The sequence below is a fragment of the Nothoprocta perdicaria genome, unplaced genomic scaffold (genome assembly GCF_003342845.1).
Source record: "Nothoprocta perdicaria isolate Ctin4 unplaced genomic scaffold, notPer1 scaffold_262, whole genome shotgun sequence".
Classification (NCBI taxonomy): domain Eukaryota; kingdom Metazoa; phylum Chordata; class Aves; order Tinamiformes; family Tinamidae; genus Nothoprocta; species Nothoprocta perdicaria.
The window spans coordinates 600,598-614,624 of NW_020455491.1; the positions used below are offsets into that span (position 1 = coordinate 600,598).

At 39.6% G+C, this 14,027-nt stretch overlaps 1 protein-coding gene across 2 annotated transcripts in view; it reads left to right on the forward strand.

Annotated features, from left to right (window-relative positions):
* Positions 1-14,027, forward strand: part of PATJ (PATJ, crumbs cell polarity complex component) — a 136,609-nt gene that overhangs the window by 10,625 nt on the left and 111,957 nt on the right. For both annotated transcript variants that reach the window (XM_026040711.1, XM_026040712.1), the window contains exons 6-11: positions 676-874; positions 2,485-2,613; positions 4,132-4,344; positions 7,803-7,905; positions 9,590-9,678; positions 10,908-11,049. In XM_026040711.1, coding sequence (XP_025896496.1) covers positions 676-874; positions 2,485-2,613; positions 4,132-4,344; positions 7,803-7,905; positions 9,590-9,678; positions 10,908-11,049 — 875 coding nt within the window. The remainder of the gene's footprint in view (positions 1-675; positions 875-2,484; positions 2,614-4,131; positions 4,345-7,802; positions 7,906-9,589; positions 9,679-10,907; positions 11,050-14,027) is intronic.

Genomic DNA, 14,027 nt, shown 5'->3' on the forward strand with positions numbered 1-14,027 from the left:
CTGTCTAAGTAACAGTTTGGTCTCGTGCTCAGAATGAATATTTAACAAAGCAGATGAATGATCGTTTCTCTCTTGTCACAAACCTGTATTCATTGCTGGGGTGAATTAACAGAGATTTGTACTATTACAATGTACTATTTATACTGTAGTATAAGCTGAGCTCTCTGTTGCCCCAGGAAAGTTTGATGTGTGAAGTTTGATACTATAAATTCTGTTTGAATACAATATAAATGTATTTAGGCAAAGTAAGGATGCAAAACAGTGTCATAGCCTAAGTTTTGAGTACTTGGAGGTAATGTTGCATAGTGCAGACTGTGATGAAGAATAGTTTCCTGTTCCTTATATAACTGCCAAAAATGGAATTTTCTCCTACGTAACTCAACATAATCAAGGATGAATGGGAGAATCTTTTGAATAGAAGCAATGGAAGAAATCTAGCAAACTAGTATACCAGGCAGTGTTGCAACAGAATTGGCTTTGGTTGGTCTGTTTGGGACAGTGTGGACGATATGTAATTTTTCTGTTGCCAGAGACAACCTAATAAGCAGATTTTGCTTTATATAAATAGTGTAACCTTGCACGTCTGTGTATTTTGCATGGTCCTATTGAGACTACACTAGCCTGTAATGAAGCTACTGTGCAGCGCTTTAAAATTTCTTTCAATGTTTTGTTAAGGGATCAAAGACTAAGGGAAAATGACCACATACTGGCCATTAATTGCACCCCATTGGATCGGAGCGTTTCCCATCAGCACGCCGTTGCGCTCCTGCAGCAATCCACGGGATCCCTGCATCTGGTTGTTGCTAGGGAGCCAACTCAAGGAAACAGCAGAACTTCGGCCCTCTTACCCAGCGATGCAAATCCACCTGAGACTGTGAGTTGTTGCTGTCAAAGTCACACTGCTGTGAGGGACTCTTTAGGAGTTGTAGCTGTGTTAGCTGGCTTTGCTTTTTCTGGTTTTATTTTTTAATCGGGTTTTGTAAGCAGTGTCGTTTGAGACTTATCCTGGAATAGTTAGAATGCTTCCATTGCAAAGCTGCATGAAGGTGTTGTAAAGTAGRTGCTGGCTCTTTATGGGCTAGCAGAAGCTGTAGTAGATCAACATATTTTTAGCAGCAGGGTCTGCAATTTATGAGTATACCCAGCTGAAACCTTCTTGTGCKTAGCAATTAAAGATGTGGCTCTGATTACATCTTAAAGGAGGGTAAACACAGCCTATCTTGAGCACTGCTTGAAATATCCCAACCCATTAAAACTTGAATTGCTGAAAACAGATATCTTTTTTTCTTCCAAGCAAAGACAAAACTGTTATGGGAACCTCTGAGTTCTTATTTGTTTTTTTWACTGTAAATTTCACTGATTATGAAACCTTTAATTTTCTTGAACAGGGAGAGATTGTCACCTGGACTTGGAGGTCTCATAAGCCAGGGCTGAAATTGTATCTGTGTTCAAACTGTAGGTCCAGGTGGCTTCCCTGAATTTGTTTGAACTGCACACCTAAATCCAGGGCTTGCAATATTAGAATTTTAATTTATTGTGCAAGTAGGTTTCAATGAAAATCTGGTTAAGAGTACTGCTTTTCCTTATTCTCAGTAATTATTTCCCTCATGATTATTACAGAGCTAGTGAAATCTGAAGGTTTTAGTGGATAATCAATATTGTTTATTGCACTGAAAATTTTAAAGAATTAAACTTTAACTGCTTTTTCATTGAAAGATCTGCACTGAACAGACTAACAAAATAAAATACAAATATATATCTCTATGGGGGGTCTTTAAACTTCTTTTATGATATTTAACTGGCTTTGGCAAAGATTTTCGGTATGCTAATAAATCCTTTATTCACAGAAGACTTAAATCTGCCTACTTTGCTCCATTTTGGTTTCTATGAGATATTAATCTGACAGAAACATTGGCTGCATTTGGGTTGCTTAACAGCTTTGTTATTTTGGGGTTGTCTTGTAGAACACAAGGTCATGATAGAGTGTAGCTTGGAAACATGCTTCCAATTCAGCATGGCAAAACTTTATATTGTGCTGTTAATTCGGCATGTACTAGTGTTTAGAGTATGGAGGGTGTTTAGAGGATAAGTGAAAAAACAGAAATAAGAAGCTGGGCAACAGCAAATGAGAACTAGGCCAATGCAAGCTTCTTCCCTCTTTTTTTCCCCCTGTTTGCAGTTTTCCTGATTTATGAGAAGCTAAAAGGATAGTTTTCATATTGGCAAGAAAACCTTAAAATTGCTTTTTCTTAGTGCCCTGTTATGAAAGTGAAGGACAAAATGTATGTTTAAAAACAGATGAGAAATCCCACTGAGTTTTTATTAGGAAATGAGGCTCACTCTCCAAAATCCAGTATATCTCCAGTATGGGGGACAGAAGGAAGATTGTTTTGGTTAATTCTCATCATTACCACTACATGTGAAAGTGAGAAACAGTAAAAATCAGTTGGAATTAAAATCTCCTGTTCTTTTTATTAATTGCAGATTCATTGGGGCCACATCGAAGACGTTGAGCTGATTAACGACGGTTCGGGATTAGGCTTTGGAATTGTAGGAGGAAAGTCGAGTGGTGTGGTTGTACGAACAATTGTTCCTGGGGGATTGGCAGACCGGGTAATTTGTTATAATATAACAAATGTCACTTCTTGTTTGATTGTAAAGTGTAATTAACTGCTTTTGACAGTCTTAAAATAAACTAATATACTTGAACAAAAGGAAGCTGATAGCATCGAAATCTGAATGCCAACGTGTATGTTACAAATAAATATGTTAAAGGTATGATGGAGGAAAAAGTCAGTACCTGATGTGCATTAAGTTGTTTCCCAGGCGTGTTTTGGCTTTTCTGAAACTGTAAAACATCCAGAAATTTTGAAATGTTGTCCAAGTTGTTCTAATACTTCCAATACTTTCAACCTTTGGTCGACCTGGGAGGACAAATGATCCTAATGGATTTGCTTATTCTTGGTAAAACTTGATACATTTGGCAACATCTGTAAGGAAAAACTAGAGACAATCCTCAGGCAAGGGGATCTGTGCCATTGAAGAAATTGTGTTGCAAGATCCAGCTTAAAGTCCCATCTTGATACTGGTTTTGATTTTAAAGCCATTGGGGCCTGTGTCCTGCATTCTGAGCAGATCTTGGAGATGCTTGGGATTAGTGCAGAGTTTTTTGTAGTTAGTGGTATCTTTGGAAGTTGTTTGGGTGTAACTTGCAGCCTGGATTTGTTAATCCTCAAAGACTCYGTGCCACATCTTGGGAGTAGGGCACATGAGTAGCAAACAGGATTTGTATTTTTAATGTGAGTTTGGTCATAACATGTTGTGGCATTTGAACTCTGGAACCCTAGATATGCAAACAAGATCAGGTAACGTGCACAAAGAGGCAGCTGAGGATGCTTTTACAGTATGTGCCAGAAATGAAAACTGCAGATTGAGAGTGCTTTATTGAAAAGTAATAGCTCTCTGCCTCTCTCAGAACCTGCCACATAGAAATAAATACCTCTTAATTATTGTGTAACACCTGTGTTGCTGTAAGGAATAAAATGTTTTGGCCACAAATGACACATGTAAGTTAAGAACTCACATCATCCTCAGCTGAATGTGAGTTCACTAAAAACCTGAAAAATACATATATGTGCTAAAAGCTGGGTGAGTTTGTAGAAGAGTTTGCTGCTGCTTTAAGAAGAACAGCATTAAGTGCTGTGTAAGTCAGTGTTCATAAGATGGGGGAGCTGTGCTGATCACTGCTAGCCGAACAATTATTCCCATGAATACTTGCTTACAATAGTGATGAGTGAATCTTAATTATCGTATAAAAGATGGTTTGTGTGCAGTCTTGTCACCTTCAGTGGAATTACTCTCTGGAGCRGCAGCTAGTCATGTGCGGGGAAAAAAAATGGCGAGGATTATTGTATGAAASAACAGTACCTAACAGGCTATAAAATTATAAACATTGTAGTTTTTTACTGAGAAACATAACCACTTGACTAGCAATAGCACTATTCAACCTGTTTATTTTGATATTTTTTGTTTTAAAGTTTGATGTAGATTCAGATTCAAGTTTGTAATATGAAAGAGCTGATGCATTTATAGACTGGAAACTTATTTTTGCAATTTTATTTATGTTTGAAGGATGGGCGGCTGCGGACAGGAGATCACATCCTACAGATTGGTGGGACCAATGTTCAGGGAATGACGAGCGAACAAGTTGCCCAAGTGCTGAGAAACTGTGGGAACTCTGTTAGGATGGTAGTTGCAAGAGACCCGAAGGGTGAAATTGCAGAGACTCCACCAGCCCCTTTGAGCTGGCCGGTTACTGCRTTACCCTCCTTTCAAAATGGGAATGTAAGTATTTGATGTTTAGTTATGACATTTTAAAGCATGTTTGTGGCTTGTGATCAGAAAGGAGGAGGAAAATGGAGTGCTCATGAGACCTAAAGTGCTATTCCTCATTTGAGTTTCCAGTTTCATATATATGTTTTTAAGTGGTCATTATTTTAGCCCTACCTTCTATAATTTTTCCCTTTCTCCGGTGTGCTATAAATGGCTATAATCTTGGGGTCAGAATGACCAGCCTTACAGAATTTATTTCGAAGTGARTGATTTAATCACCAAGACCATAAAYGTTATCAATAAATGGCACTCTTAGTTGTCCTTCATAGCTCATTACGTTTTTGCTAATCAATCACTTGTAAATGGATTTAAAACTTGAATGTGAATTTCCCTAGCCTAAAATCTAGGGTTGTGGCCAGAGCAGAATTACTCAGCACAATCATCTTTTTTTATGAAACATAAGTGTAATGTTTTCATCGTCTACGCTACTGTCTGTGATAGGAAATATATCTAAAAATTTTGAAACTTGTTTTAGCAAATCTTATCATGGTCATATCAAAGTCTCTTGTTTTTGAAGTCATTCTTTTCAGTTTTGAGTAATTAAAATCAACAAATGCTACACTAAGTGTACAGTAGGTCTTGAAACATAAACAAAGCTGTGCTTGTGCACCATCTGCTACTACTGTGCTGCTTAGATTTAGGTGTAGAATCCGAGTAGCCTTTTCTTTCTTGTCTAATTTCTTGACTATAACTTAAAAGTGAAGAGTGCTTTTTTTAAAGCACTAGTTTTAAGKCTGAGATTAGCAGTTGAGTTGTGGCATATTTGGGCCCAGTCTCTGCAAAGGCAGCCGTTAGCTTTGGGAAGGAGGAAATCTCCGTGTCAGTTTGGAAGGCTACTGTAAGTGAAGCAGAGAGGTGGTGGGTCCTTCACAAGCTCCTCTCAGAAGAGGTTGCTTTATTTGAAGTCAAATCTTACCTAATACTCTGGAGGGGGAAAAAAAAGACATTTGTAGAAAATCAACATACAAATTTTTTTCCTTTTTTTCTTTTCCTGGATGGATCGAATTTCCTAAAGCCTGTATTTGGGAAAAACAACCTGATTCTAATTGCTGTCTCCTGTACAAACTATTATTTTTCTCTTTGCCTCAGAAAAATCTGATTTGTTTAGCAACTTGTTTCATTGATCAATCCTGAGCTGCAGATGGTGCAGTTTTCTAAAATGTTATTTCTGGGTGTCTTTTCAGTGCAATTTGGAAAAAAAATAATTCTTTGTATAACTGCATCTGTTTCTTTCTGAACATCATCTATTGCTTTCTAAATTCACGGACTATGCACATATACATTTGCAGAAATCCCTCTCTGGTGTGACAATAGATTTGCTGAAGTCAGGAGTGGTCGCTAATCTGAGTATATGTATTAGTTTATTTTTTTCTCTATTCAGTTTGTTTGATTCACAACAGAGCTTGCTCCAGTAGCCTTAATATTTTCCTGTGACTTCTTCTGTTACTAGTTGTAAGCTTTGGAGTAGTGAAGGTTTTCCTTTTTTCTTTTTTCTTGTTCCTCTTAGGGTTATTTTACAAATCACTGGAAATGTTTTCTTAATTTTTTAGTCAGTTTTCTCTCTGTATATGCCCAAGAAAACAGCCGTGCTATTTGTATTCTGCGAGATATTGCCTGCAATATTAGCAGCCTGCTTGTCCTGACAGCATCTAGGACTCTGTGCCGCGATCTTTCCAGCCTCCACTTACCATCTCTCTGCATCCTGCCAGTAACATCCCTCAGGGAGTATTTCTGCAGAGCTAGAGCAGTGGCGGCGAAGAACTGATGCCCGAATAGCAGGACCCTCGAGACCGCGGTTCCATTTCAGATGTCACTAAAGGCTCGGCTGCTGTCTTGATTCCCTCTCCTGAAGATAAGTGACAGAGCACAGAAACGGTCCTCGTCCCTCAATGCCTTTTGGAACACGGGAGGTGAAAACCACTTAGGCAGCTGACTCGTGGAGGGAGCTGGGGTGATATAGGAGGTAGCTCTGCTGGTTTCTCTTCCAGCTAAAGGTGAAATARGCAAAACCACAGTTTTACCCACTTTCAACATGGGTTCCTCTGACACTTGGCTGGCATTAACTTTTCTTTCGGACACTGTGTTCTCAGGAAACCTTTTCCTTTTTCCAATTCCGTGTTAATGGGGTTTCAGTGATACCAGCCCTCCTGACCTCATTATCTCCAAGAGCCCCTACTCTGATCATGTGCTTAGTTTTGATCACATTGGTATAAGCAGATAGAGTATTGAAAATCTACAAGAGCAACTTCTTATATTTTAATTTGTCCCTTGATATCCCCCTGTGTGGGGATATATGTGCTTGCTCATTTTTCTCTTCTGAATCAGCAGTGTCTTTGGGGTGGCCTCATCCTGAACTCATCGAGTACGTGTTCTGTCTTGTACTTCCAATTTTTACAGGTCAGACTAGAATAGTTTCACAGTGGGACATAGTGAAACCAGGTTTTGGAGGACTTATTCTGAACACTTCTCCGGACTGAGATCGCTTGCACGTTTCCTTTCCTGAAACCTAGTGGTTTTGAGTTTTGTTGTTGATGGAAATGAGGGTTCAGAAAGAGGTTGAATTATGTACTTATCTCAAGTGTTGTTTGTTATGAGCGGACTTCTTATCAGTTTAACAATACGTTGTTTAGAGTAGAATATTTTTCTGTCTGAAAATATAATTTTCATTGAATGCAAGCTGTAGTGTGCACCTTTAGCTTAATGTTGCCTTTACCTTCCAGTGCTCTTTTGCAGTTTGGTGGAGTTCAAATCAGAATAGGACTGTATCATACTTCTTAAACTTATGTCCATAAAATTAATCTTARGGTATAATTTCCAACTTGGTGTCTAGCATAAAGACAAAAAATACACTTATGCATCTACATGATTTCCTATATGCATTTAGATAGAGAGCTCTTTCCATAGCAGAGATATGCCTGTTATGTTTTTGTTACTACTTTCATTTGAGGAGATGAAACCTATTTCAATTATGGGATTATTTTCACGCTATTTCTTGGTCCCTTAGTCGATGCAGCCCTGGCAGGTAAATTCATGGCACTGCTTGTCAGGATGAAAAGCAATAAATAGATTCTCAGAGTATTCAGGATTTCTATTGCCTTTTGAGCTGGACCAGAAAAGTTTGTTGTTACCAAATGGCAGTGGAATCCAAGGGAGAATGACCCCTTGTCTAATGGAAACCTTTGTTTTCAATAAAATACACATTTTATGCCTCTGACAGGTATGTGGAAAAAGTAKTAGCAAAGAATTTGAAAAGCAAATAATGACTTTAGTCATATCTTACTTTCAGCAAATGTTAGGTATTTCTTTTCTGCAAATGTTATATTTCCTAGAGAAGGACAATCCAAATCACTGCTAATTTTTGCTAACAGCATTGAGAAATCAGACTTGATGCTCTTGTGCTTTATTTATAGGATAATAACGACCTTTTTGAGACCTATGATGTTGAACTTGTCAAAAAGAATGGGCAAAGCCTTGGGATAACAATTGTCGGATATGCTGGCATGTGCGATACAGGTGGGTTTTATGTGGTTCAGGAAATCTCAACACCCATTATTCACTAATATTTACATTATTCCTCAAAGCAGACTAACCTACAAAATCTGTGGAAAAAGGTGCTTGGAGAGCTTGCTGCAAAGTGAACTTCAGCCACAAAATTGTTTGAGTTTTAGCTCACTTAAGAATTGATTCTCATCAGACTGCTGGACTGCGATCATAGCTGTGCAAGTTTTTGAACTAACAATTTCTGCATGTGGGGAGTCCTGTGCAGTCAGATTCCTCTCTTGGCTGTTACTTATTTTGCCCAGAGCGCATATAACAATTTAGATGATACGTTTTAAGAAGAGGTTCGGAACGAAGTATCAAATGTCCCCAGAATACGTCGATTTTGAATGGCATCCTTCAGTACATACAAAATAGCTCACCGTGCACTTTCATTTATTTAATGAATTGTCAGTGTGAGGGTGGAAATGATCAATCAGATTAACCAGCCCAGCTCTCTGCCAGGCTGGTGACACGGAGGCTCTTTGCTGTGCGTGATGTGTGTGCCACCTTCGTGAGGTGATTTACTTCTTTGTGACAGATGGCTGATTCGGTGTCTGAATTCTGGGAACAGATTAAAATATCTGTGCTTAGATATGGGAACGTCAAATCAGGTTTTTTCCTACATACATTTTAAATTAGAACTATAAAATCATCTTTCAATTGTTAACTCCACGAAAGGTAATCTTTTTAATATTGACTCTCCTGAATATCTGATTTTGCATGAAGAGGAAGTGTTTTTCTTTCTCTCCTCCCCTATCTTGTGGGACTTGAGAAAATATTCTGGGAGTAGAGAAAGCAAGTGGCACCTGGCATTGCTTAAACTGCCCTCCTTCCCAGGACAGCCTTTAATGTCACCATTTGGAAACTTGCAGGTGAGGGTGGTGAGCACAGGTGGTGAACAACGGGGCCGGGAGCATGTGTGAGGTGGTGACAAAAAGCAGGGCTTGCGGTGTGGCTGGAGAGGCTCTGCTGAGCAGGAATCAGGCTGGACAGAGGGGTGTAGGCAGCTCTGAGGAAGGTTAGTGAGAAGAGGATGGATGATGTGTCAAGATTCACTCTGATTACAGATCAGCATGGCTTATTTATTGGGGGGTGGAAAGGCTTAATGTTGCAACTGATGGTTGTGTTCCTTTTTTTTAATTCCTTGGTTCTAATTTAAAATTAGAATTAATAACCAAATTTGACAAAGGACAGCTTCTCTGATTTCCATGCTTCTCCTTTTTCATTAAGTTTTCAAGTGCTAAAGCTGTAAGAGGATAGATTGAAGCCTTGATCAAAGTACTTAAGCACACGCTTTACTTCTAGCTTAGGTAGTCGTTATTGAAATCAAATGCAGCATGGCTTTGAGTGATTGTGGCCTAAAGCCTGTGTAAGCCCAAGGACGAATCCAGGGAGGAGGTGGCCTTGTGAGCCACATTAAGGAAAAATTATAGAGGTCAGTGCACGGGTGCTGGTATCAATGGTGTTCTCTCTATTAGAGGTTTTTGGTTGTTCTTAACAGTCAAGCTATGTAAGAGGTACATGCCAAATGTCAGCAATTTGCAGAGTCATGATTGTGGGTTAAAGTGTGGAGAAGACTGTAAATAAAAACTTATTTAAATTTAAAAAAAGTTAATTCTCTGCTTTTTTTCTCTTTCTTTCTCACTTCCTTCAACAGAACCTTCAGGGATTTTCGTGAAAAACATAATACCAGGTAGTGCTGCTGACCATAATGGCCAAATTCAAGTTCATGACAAAATTGTTGCTGTAAGTGAAATATTCTGCTCCTACATTGCTGTAAAACTAATGCTTCATTGCATATATCAGAATTTAAAAAAAAAAAGTGGAAAACCCTTTTTAAAACTAATGAAACCGTGTTATCTTTGCAACCTATTTGTTTAGGTAGATACTATAACAGATACGAGCTTTAACTTGKTGTAGTTAAAATATTACTTTATATTCAAAGGAGGAGTAAATAGTRGTTAGCTATAAAATAGGCAAGCATTTGGACTTTTTAAGAGCAGAGTGTCTTGGCTTGTGYCCTAAATTAAAGGGGAGCAATATCAGATCCTGTTGAAGTCGATAAAATTTGAGGATAGTTAAGATTTTGCAGGAAGTGCCTTGTTGTTTATGGTTCCTCATGAGTGTAGAGCATCGTGTGGATATGATCACAATATTAATAGCTGCAATTTATGCTTAAAAACTCAAGCTTTAAATGTATAAATTAAAAACCACTGAATAATATTTAATTGAGTAATGGCCAATTTTGCATTCACAGTACAAACAGTAATGAATTTAATGCTCTTTTCGTTTTACAAAATCTGCGTAAGAGAGATGATTTTAAATAACTTGGAAGATATGAGCTATGCCAGATCTCCCAAAGTCAGCATCTCTTTTATAAGAGCAAGATCTGATGCAGCCCCGTGCTTTATCTGTGGTTTTGCAGGAGAAGGCCCTACAGTGGCTGATCTAACAGTGAGGTGGATGGTGTATTTYTGCTGTAAATTAAAGCATCTGAATYCCGTCAGGAATTAGGCTGTCTAGAGTGGATTATACACAGTTATCTTCATAGGTTTTATGTGTGGGCATGTTATGAATATAGGAAAAATGGACAGTGATTATGAACTCAACAGACTTCCATTTTGACTACTTTTCCTGGGGATCTTCGTGAGCAGTGCTCTTCAAATTGCTCCTTTAAGAAAAACAAAATTAAAATAGAATAAAAATTGGYGGGGAAGGAATAGCTGATTCACACTTCCATTGGCTTAGTGAATTCCTGTGTTGTGGTTTCCTCATTAGCACAAAAACTACTGGGGTATTTTCTTCTAAAAATGCGTTTTGAGAAGGTGCTACAATTCACAAAATGATGTAATGAAAATCTTTTAAAAATAATACCATCCTAAGGTGAAAAGCTTCTGGAAGGAATATTGTTTACAGTGAAGGTGCAGTGTAAGAATGTGCTATAATGGCTCTGTTGTGACCATTTCTTCTCCTAGGTTGATGGAGTTAATATTCAGGATTATACCAACCAAGAAGTGGTGGAGGCCTTGCGTAACACAGGGCAGACCGTGCGCCTTACCTTGCTTAGAAGGAAACTTTCTTCTGCTACTCCTTCATCAGAAAGACCATTGGATAGAGGTAATCCTTTTATTTTTTTGGTAATGYGCTCAATTTACAGTGACCTAATTAAATAATTAGGACTAGATTCCATATCATCTTGGGTCTGTGCTGTGGAAGACCAGATGCTTAAGAGGAAATGGAAGGAAAGAAATGAGCTTGAAAACCTGTGTAGAAACCTCTTGTGCAGGAAACAAAGATATTGAGTGATTAAGGAGTAGTTGCTAATTTGTATCTTTTGCACTGTCTGTCTTGGGTTTTCTTTCCCTCTCCCCACCCCTTCCCCTTGTTTTCACAGTGCAGCCAACTGTTCCAGCCTCACTGGTCCTCGGAGCTGTAGGGATTGAAACTGGTGTGGAGAGTAAGAGTGAGGAACACCAAAAACAGAAGGATAGTCTTCAAAATAAAAAGAAACAAAGTTCACATAAAACAGGTGGATAGAGTATCTTGCAGCATCTCTTCCAAGTCTTAGATTTTTTTCTTCAATTAGTGCCTATTCTGATGGTCTGTCATGGCTTGCTTTGGTTTTAACTTTAGCTCTGTAACACCCTTTATTTGGGTTCTTCTGAAGTGWAGCTCTGTCTGTTAGAGATATAGGCTATTTCCACCCCCAAAATGGGTCCAGGCTTGATGAGGATGTGTTCTRTGGCATCATGGCATCAGGGAAACTACCCCTGTAAATGACCAGTATTAGTGTCTTTCCTTGACTTTTTCTTGTAACTGGCTGTCGAGCCACTGATTAATCCTCTTTGACACTAGTAATTTGTTTTAATTTTATTTTTTGATAGATCATAGTGTCGCAATCACATTTGCTAGCCCTTTCAGTACTCCATCAACCCCATGGAATGACTCCATGAATGACTCCCATCAACCCCATGGATCTGAATGCCTACAGCTTCCTTGAGTAGCCCATAACCTGTTGCTTCCTTATGATTGCCTGCCTTGTTTTCTTCCCAAGGCCTGCTGACATGCACAGAGCTTGGGGATTGAGTTTGGCCTGTGAAGACCAAAGCAAAAAAGACACCAAGCGCTTCTGCCTCATTTGTATTTTCTGTCACTAGGCTTTACCCTCCGCTCATCAACAGATCTACYCACCCTGCAAGCTTTGCTTTGCAATCAGCATACATCTAGATCTGAATGACACATGTCACTTGTTCACATGAAGGAACAGCAAGGGGTAGTTGCCAGCAGACTGCATGTGTCTTGGCAATCTCTTTGCAACGACATGAATATGGTTTTTGGGCAAGTAAGCAAATTTCTCTGGCCGGCAGACAGTACCACTTTTACACTGTTCATTGATCCTAGCCCTGGTCCTGCAGTCTTCTGTGACGGACAGAACCTGGTCATCCTTTCCTGTTGACAGAACCCTGAAGCAGGTTGTGAGGTGAATGACATCAGGAGACAGAGCCTTCCTCCTCCTGTCACAAGTCAGTCTTCCAACTTCCATCTTCTTTAAGAGCTCACATCTGCTTCACAATCCAGTTTTGCTCAGCAACAGCTTCTGTCTTGCTGTCATAGGCCTGGGCTTCACACTCTGTAGAGTCTTTTTGAGCATTCTGTTGATTTTAAGTTCATCGTYCATGATGCCTCATTTGTTGCAATTCCCTCACCTGGCAGCTTGATCAGAACCCACCTCTTGGTCCTTGGGCCTGGGCCCTGGGCTGCAGTGTCCCCCCTCAGGARCAGAGGGAACTTCTGCCTGAGCAGAGCCTGCTGAGGTGTTGGAGATAGCTGCARCAGCAGGCACAGGGGATCACATCTTATTAGGCCTTATTTCCATTTGTAGGTTTTGCCACACACATCTGTCTCATCTGCCTTCTCCAGTTTGCTTTTCCTGTTGATAGCGCTCTGGGTTGCTGGCCTTCCCCCAGTGCTAGATAGGTAGGAAGCCCAGCCAAGTTGCATGAGAATCCCATGAGATTCCCCACTTGGAGTGAAGCTCTTGTGGTGTCTGCTGGTTCCCAGAGCCAGCTCATGTATCCTGTGGTCCCAGTGCTTTGCATCCTGCTTGCTCCCTTCCGTGCCACTCTTAGAAACTAAGGTTGAATCTCTGGGCACACGGTGTTTGGCTTGATTGTTTTGAGCTTACTAGCCAAACCAGAAAGTTACTGACTTCATCCTTATGCAGGTAAATGAGAACCTCTAGCCTGGAAAAGGGAGAAGACCTGAGCCTGGAAACAGTAGCCAGAAAGAGAGAGGAGTTGAAACAGGCATGCAAGCTCTTTTAGGGCMATTGGACTTGGGGACAAATCACAAAGGAATGGGTGAGTTGGTTTGCTTTTTAGCTGACATCCAAATCAAGGTTGGAGGCCTTTCCAGAAGGCTTCAATTCCCCTACAGATTTCTGGGCTCTTCTACAGGAACTTCTGGGTGAAATTCTACAGCTTGTGTTAAAGTCAGCATAAATTATCCTTATGCTTTGTAATTTCAAAGCTCTGTATATGTAATAGGGGATTCTAAATTATGGCTGTCAATGAATAACAATTTTTCCTTGATTGTGGAAGATCTGTCAGTATTAAAGACAACCTGGAAATGAGAAATGTAGCAGTTCCTATATTTCATTATGTTTTACTTTTTGGTCCAAGACTTACAACCAGACATCCTGTGTTGTGACTCCTGCCTATTCCCAGAAATGGGAAGCCAGTATGGAGACGCTGAGTAGCTAAGATGCGAGGTTATCAAAGCATTGTTTCAACTGCATGAATGCAAAGGCATATATAAATTAGCACTTACACTGGAGGAGTRATTTAAAGGCTTAGCAGCAGTGTGTGTAGCTGGTAGGACTTAAAATCACAATCTAGAAGAGAGCTTAGTGTGCACAGTCCAGTGGTGTTTATCCAGCCCTCTTTTTTTTTCCTCTGAGTACTGTAGAATATTTTGTGTATTTAGAATTTACTCTTTCTACTGAGGTGAATGATCTCTTTATAGTCAGTTCTTGATTGGGCTATCTTGTGTCACAGACTGTAGGTGTTTGCCATGATGCAAAGAAAACTTTCTCA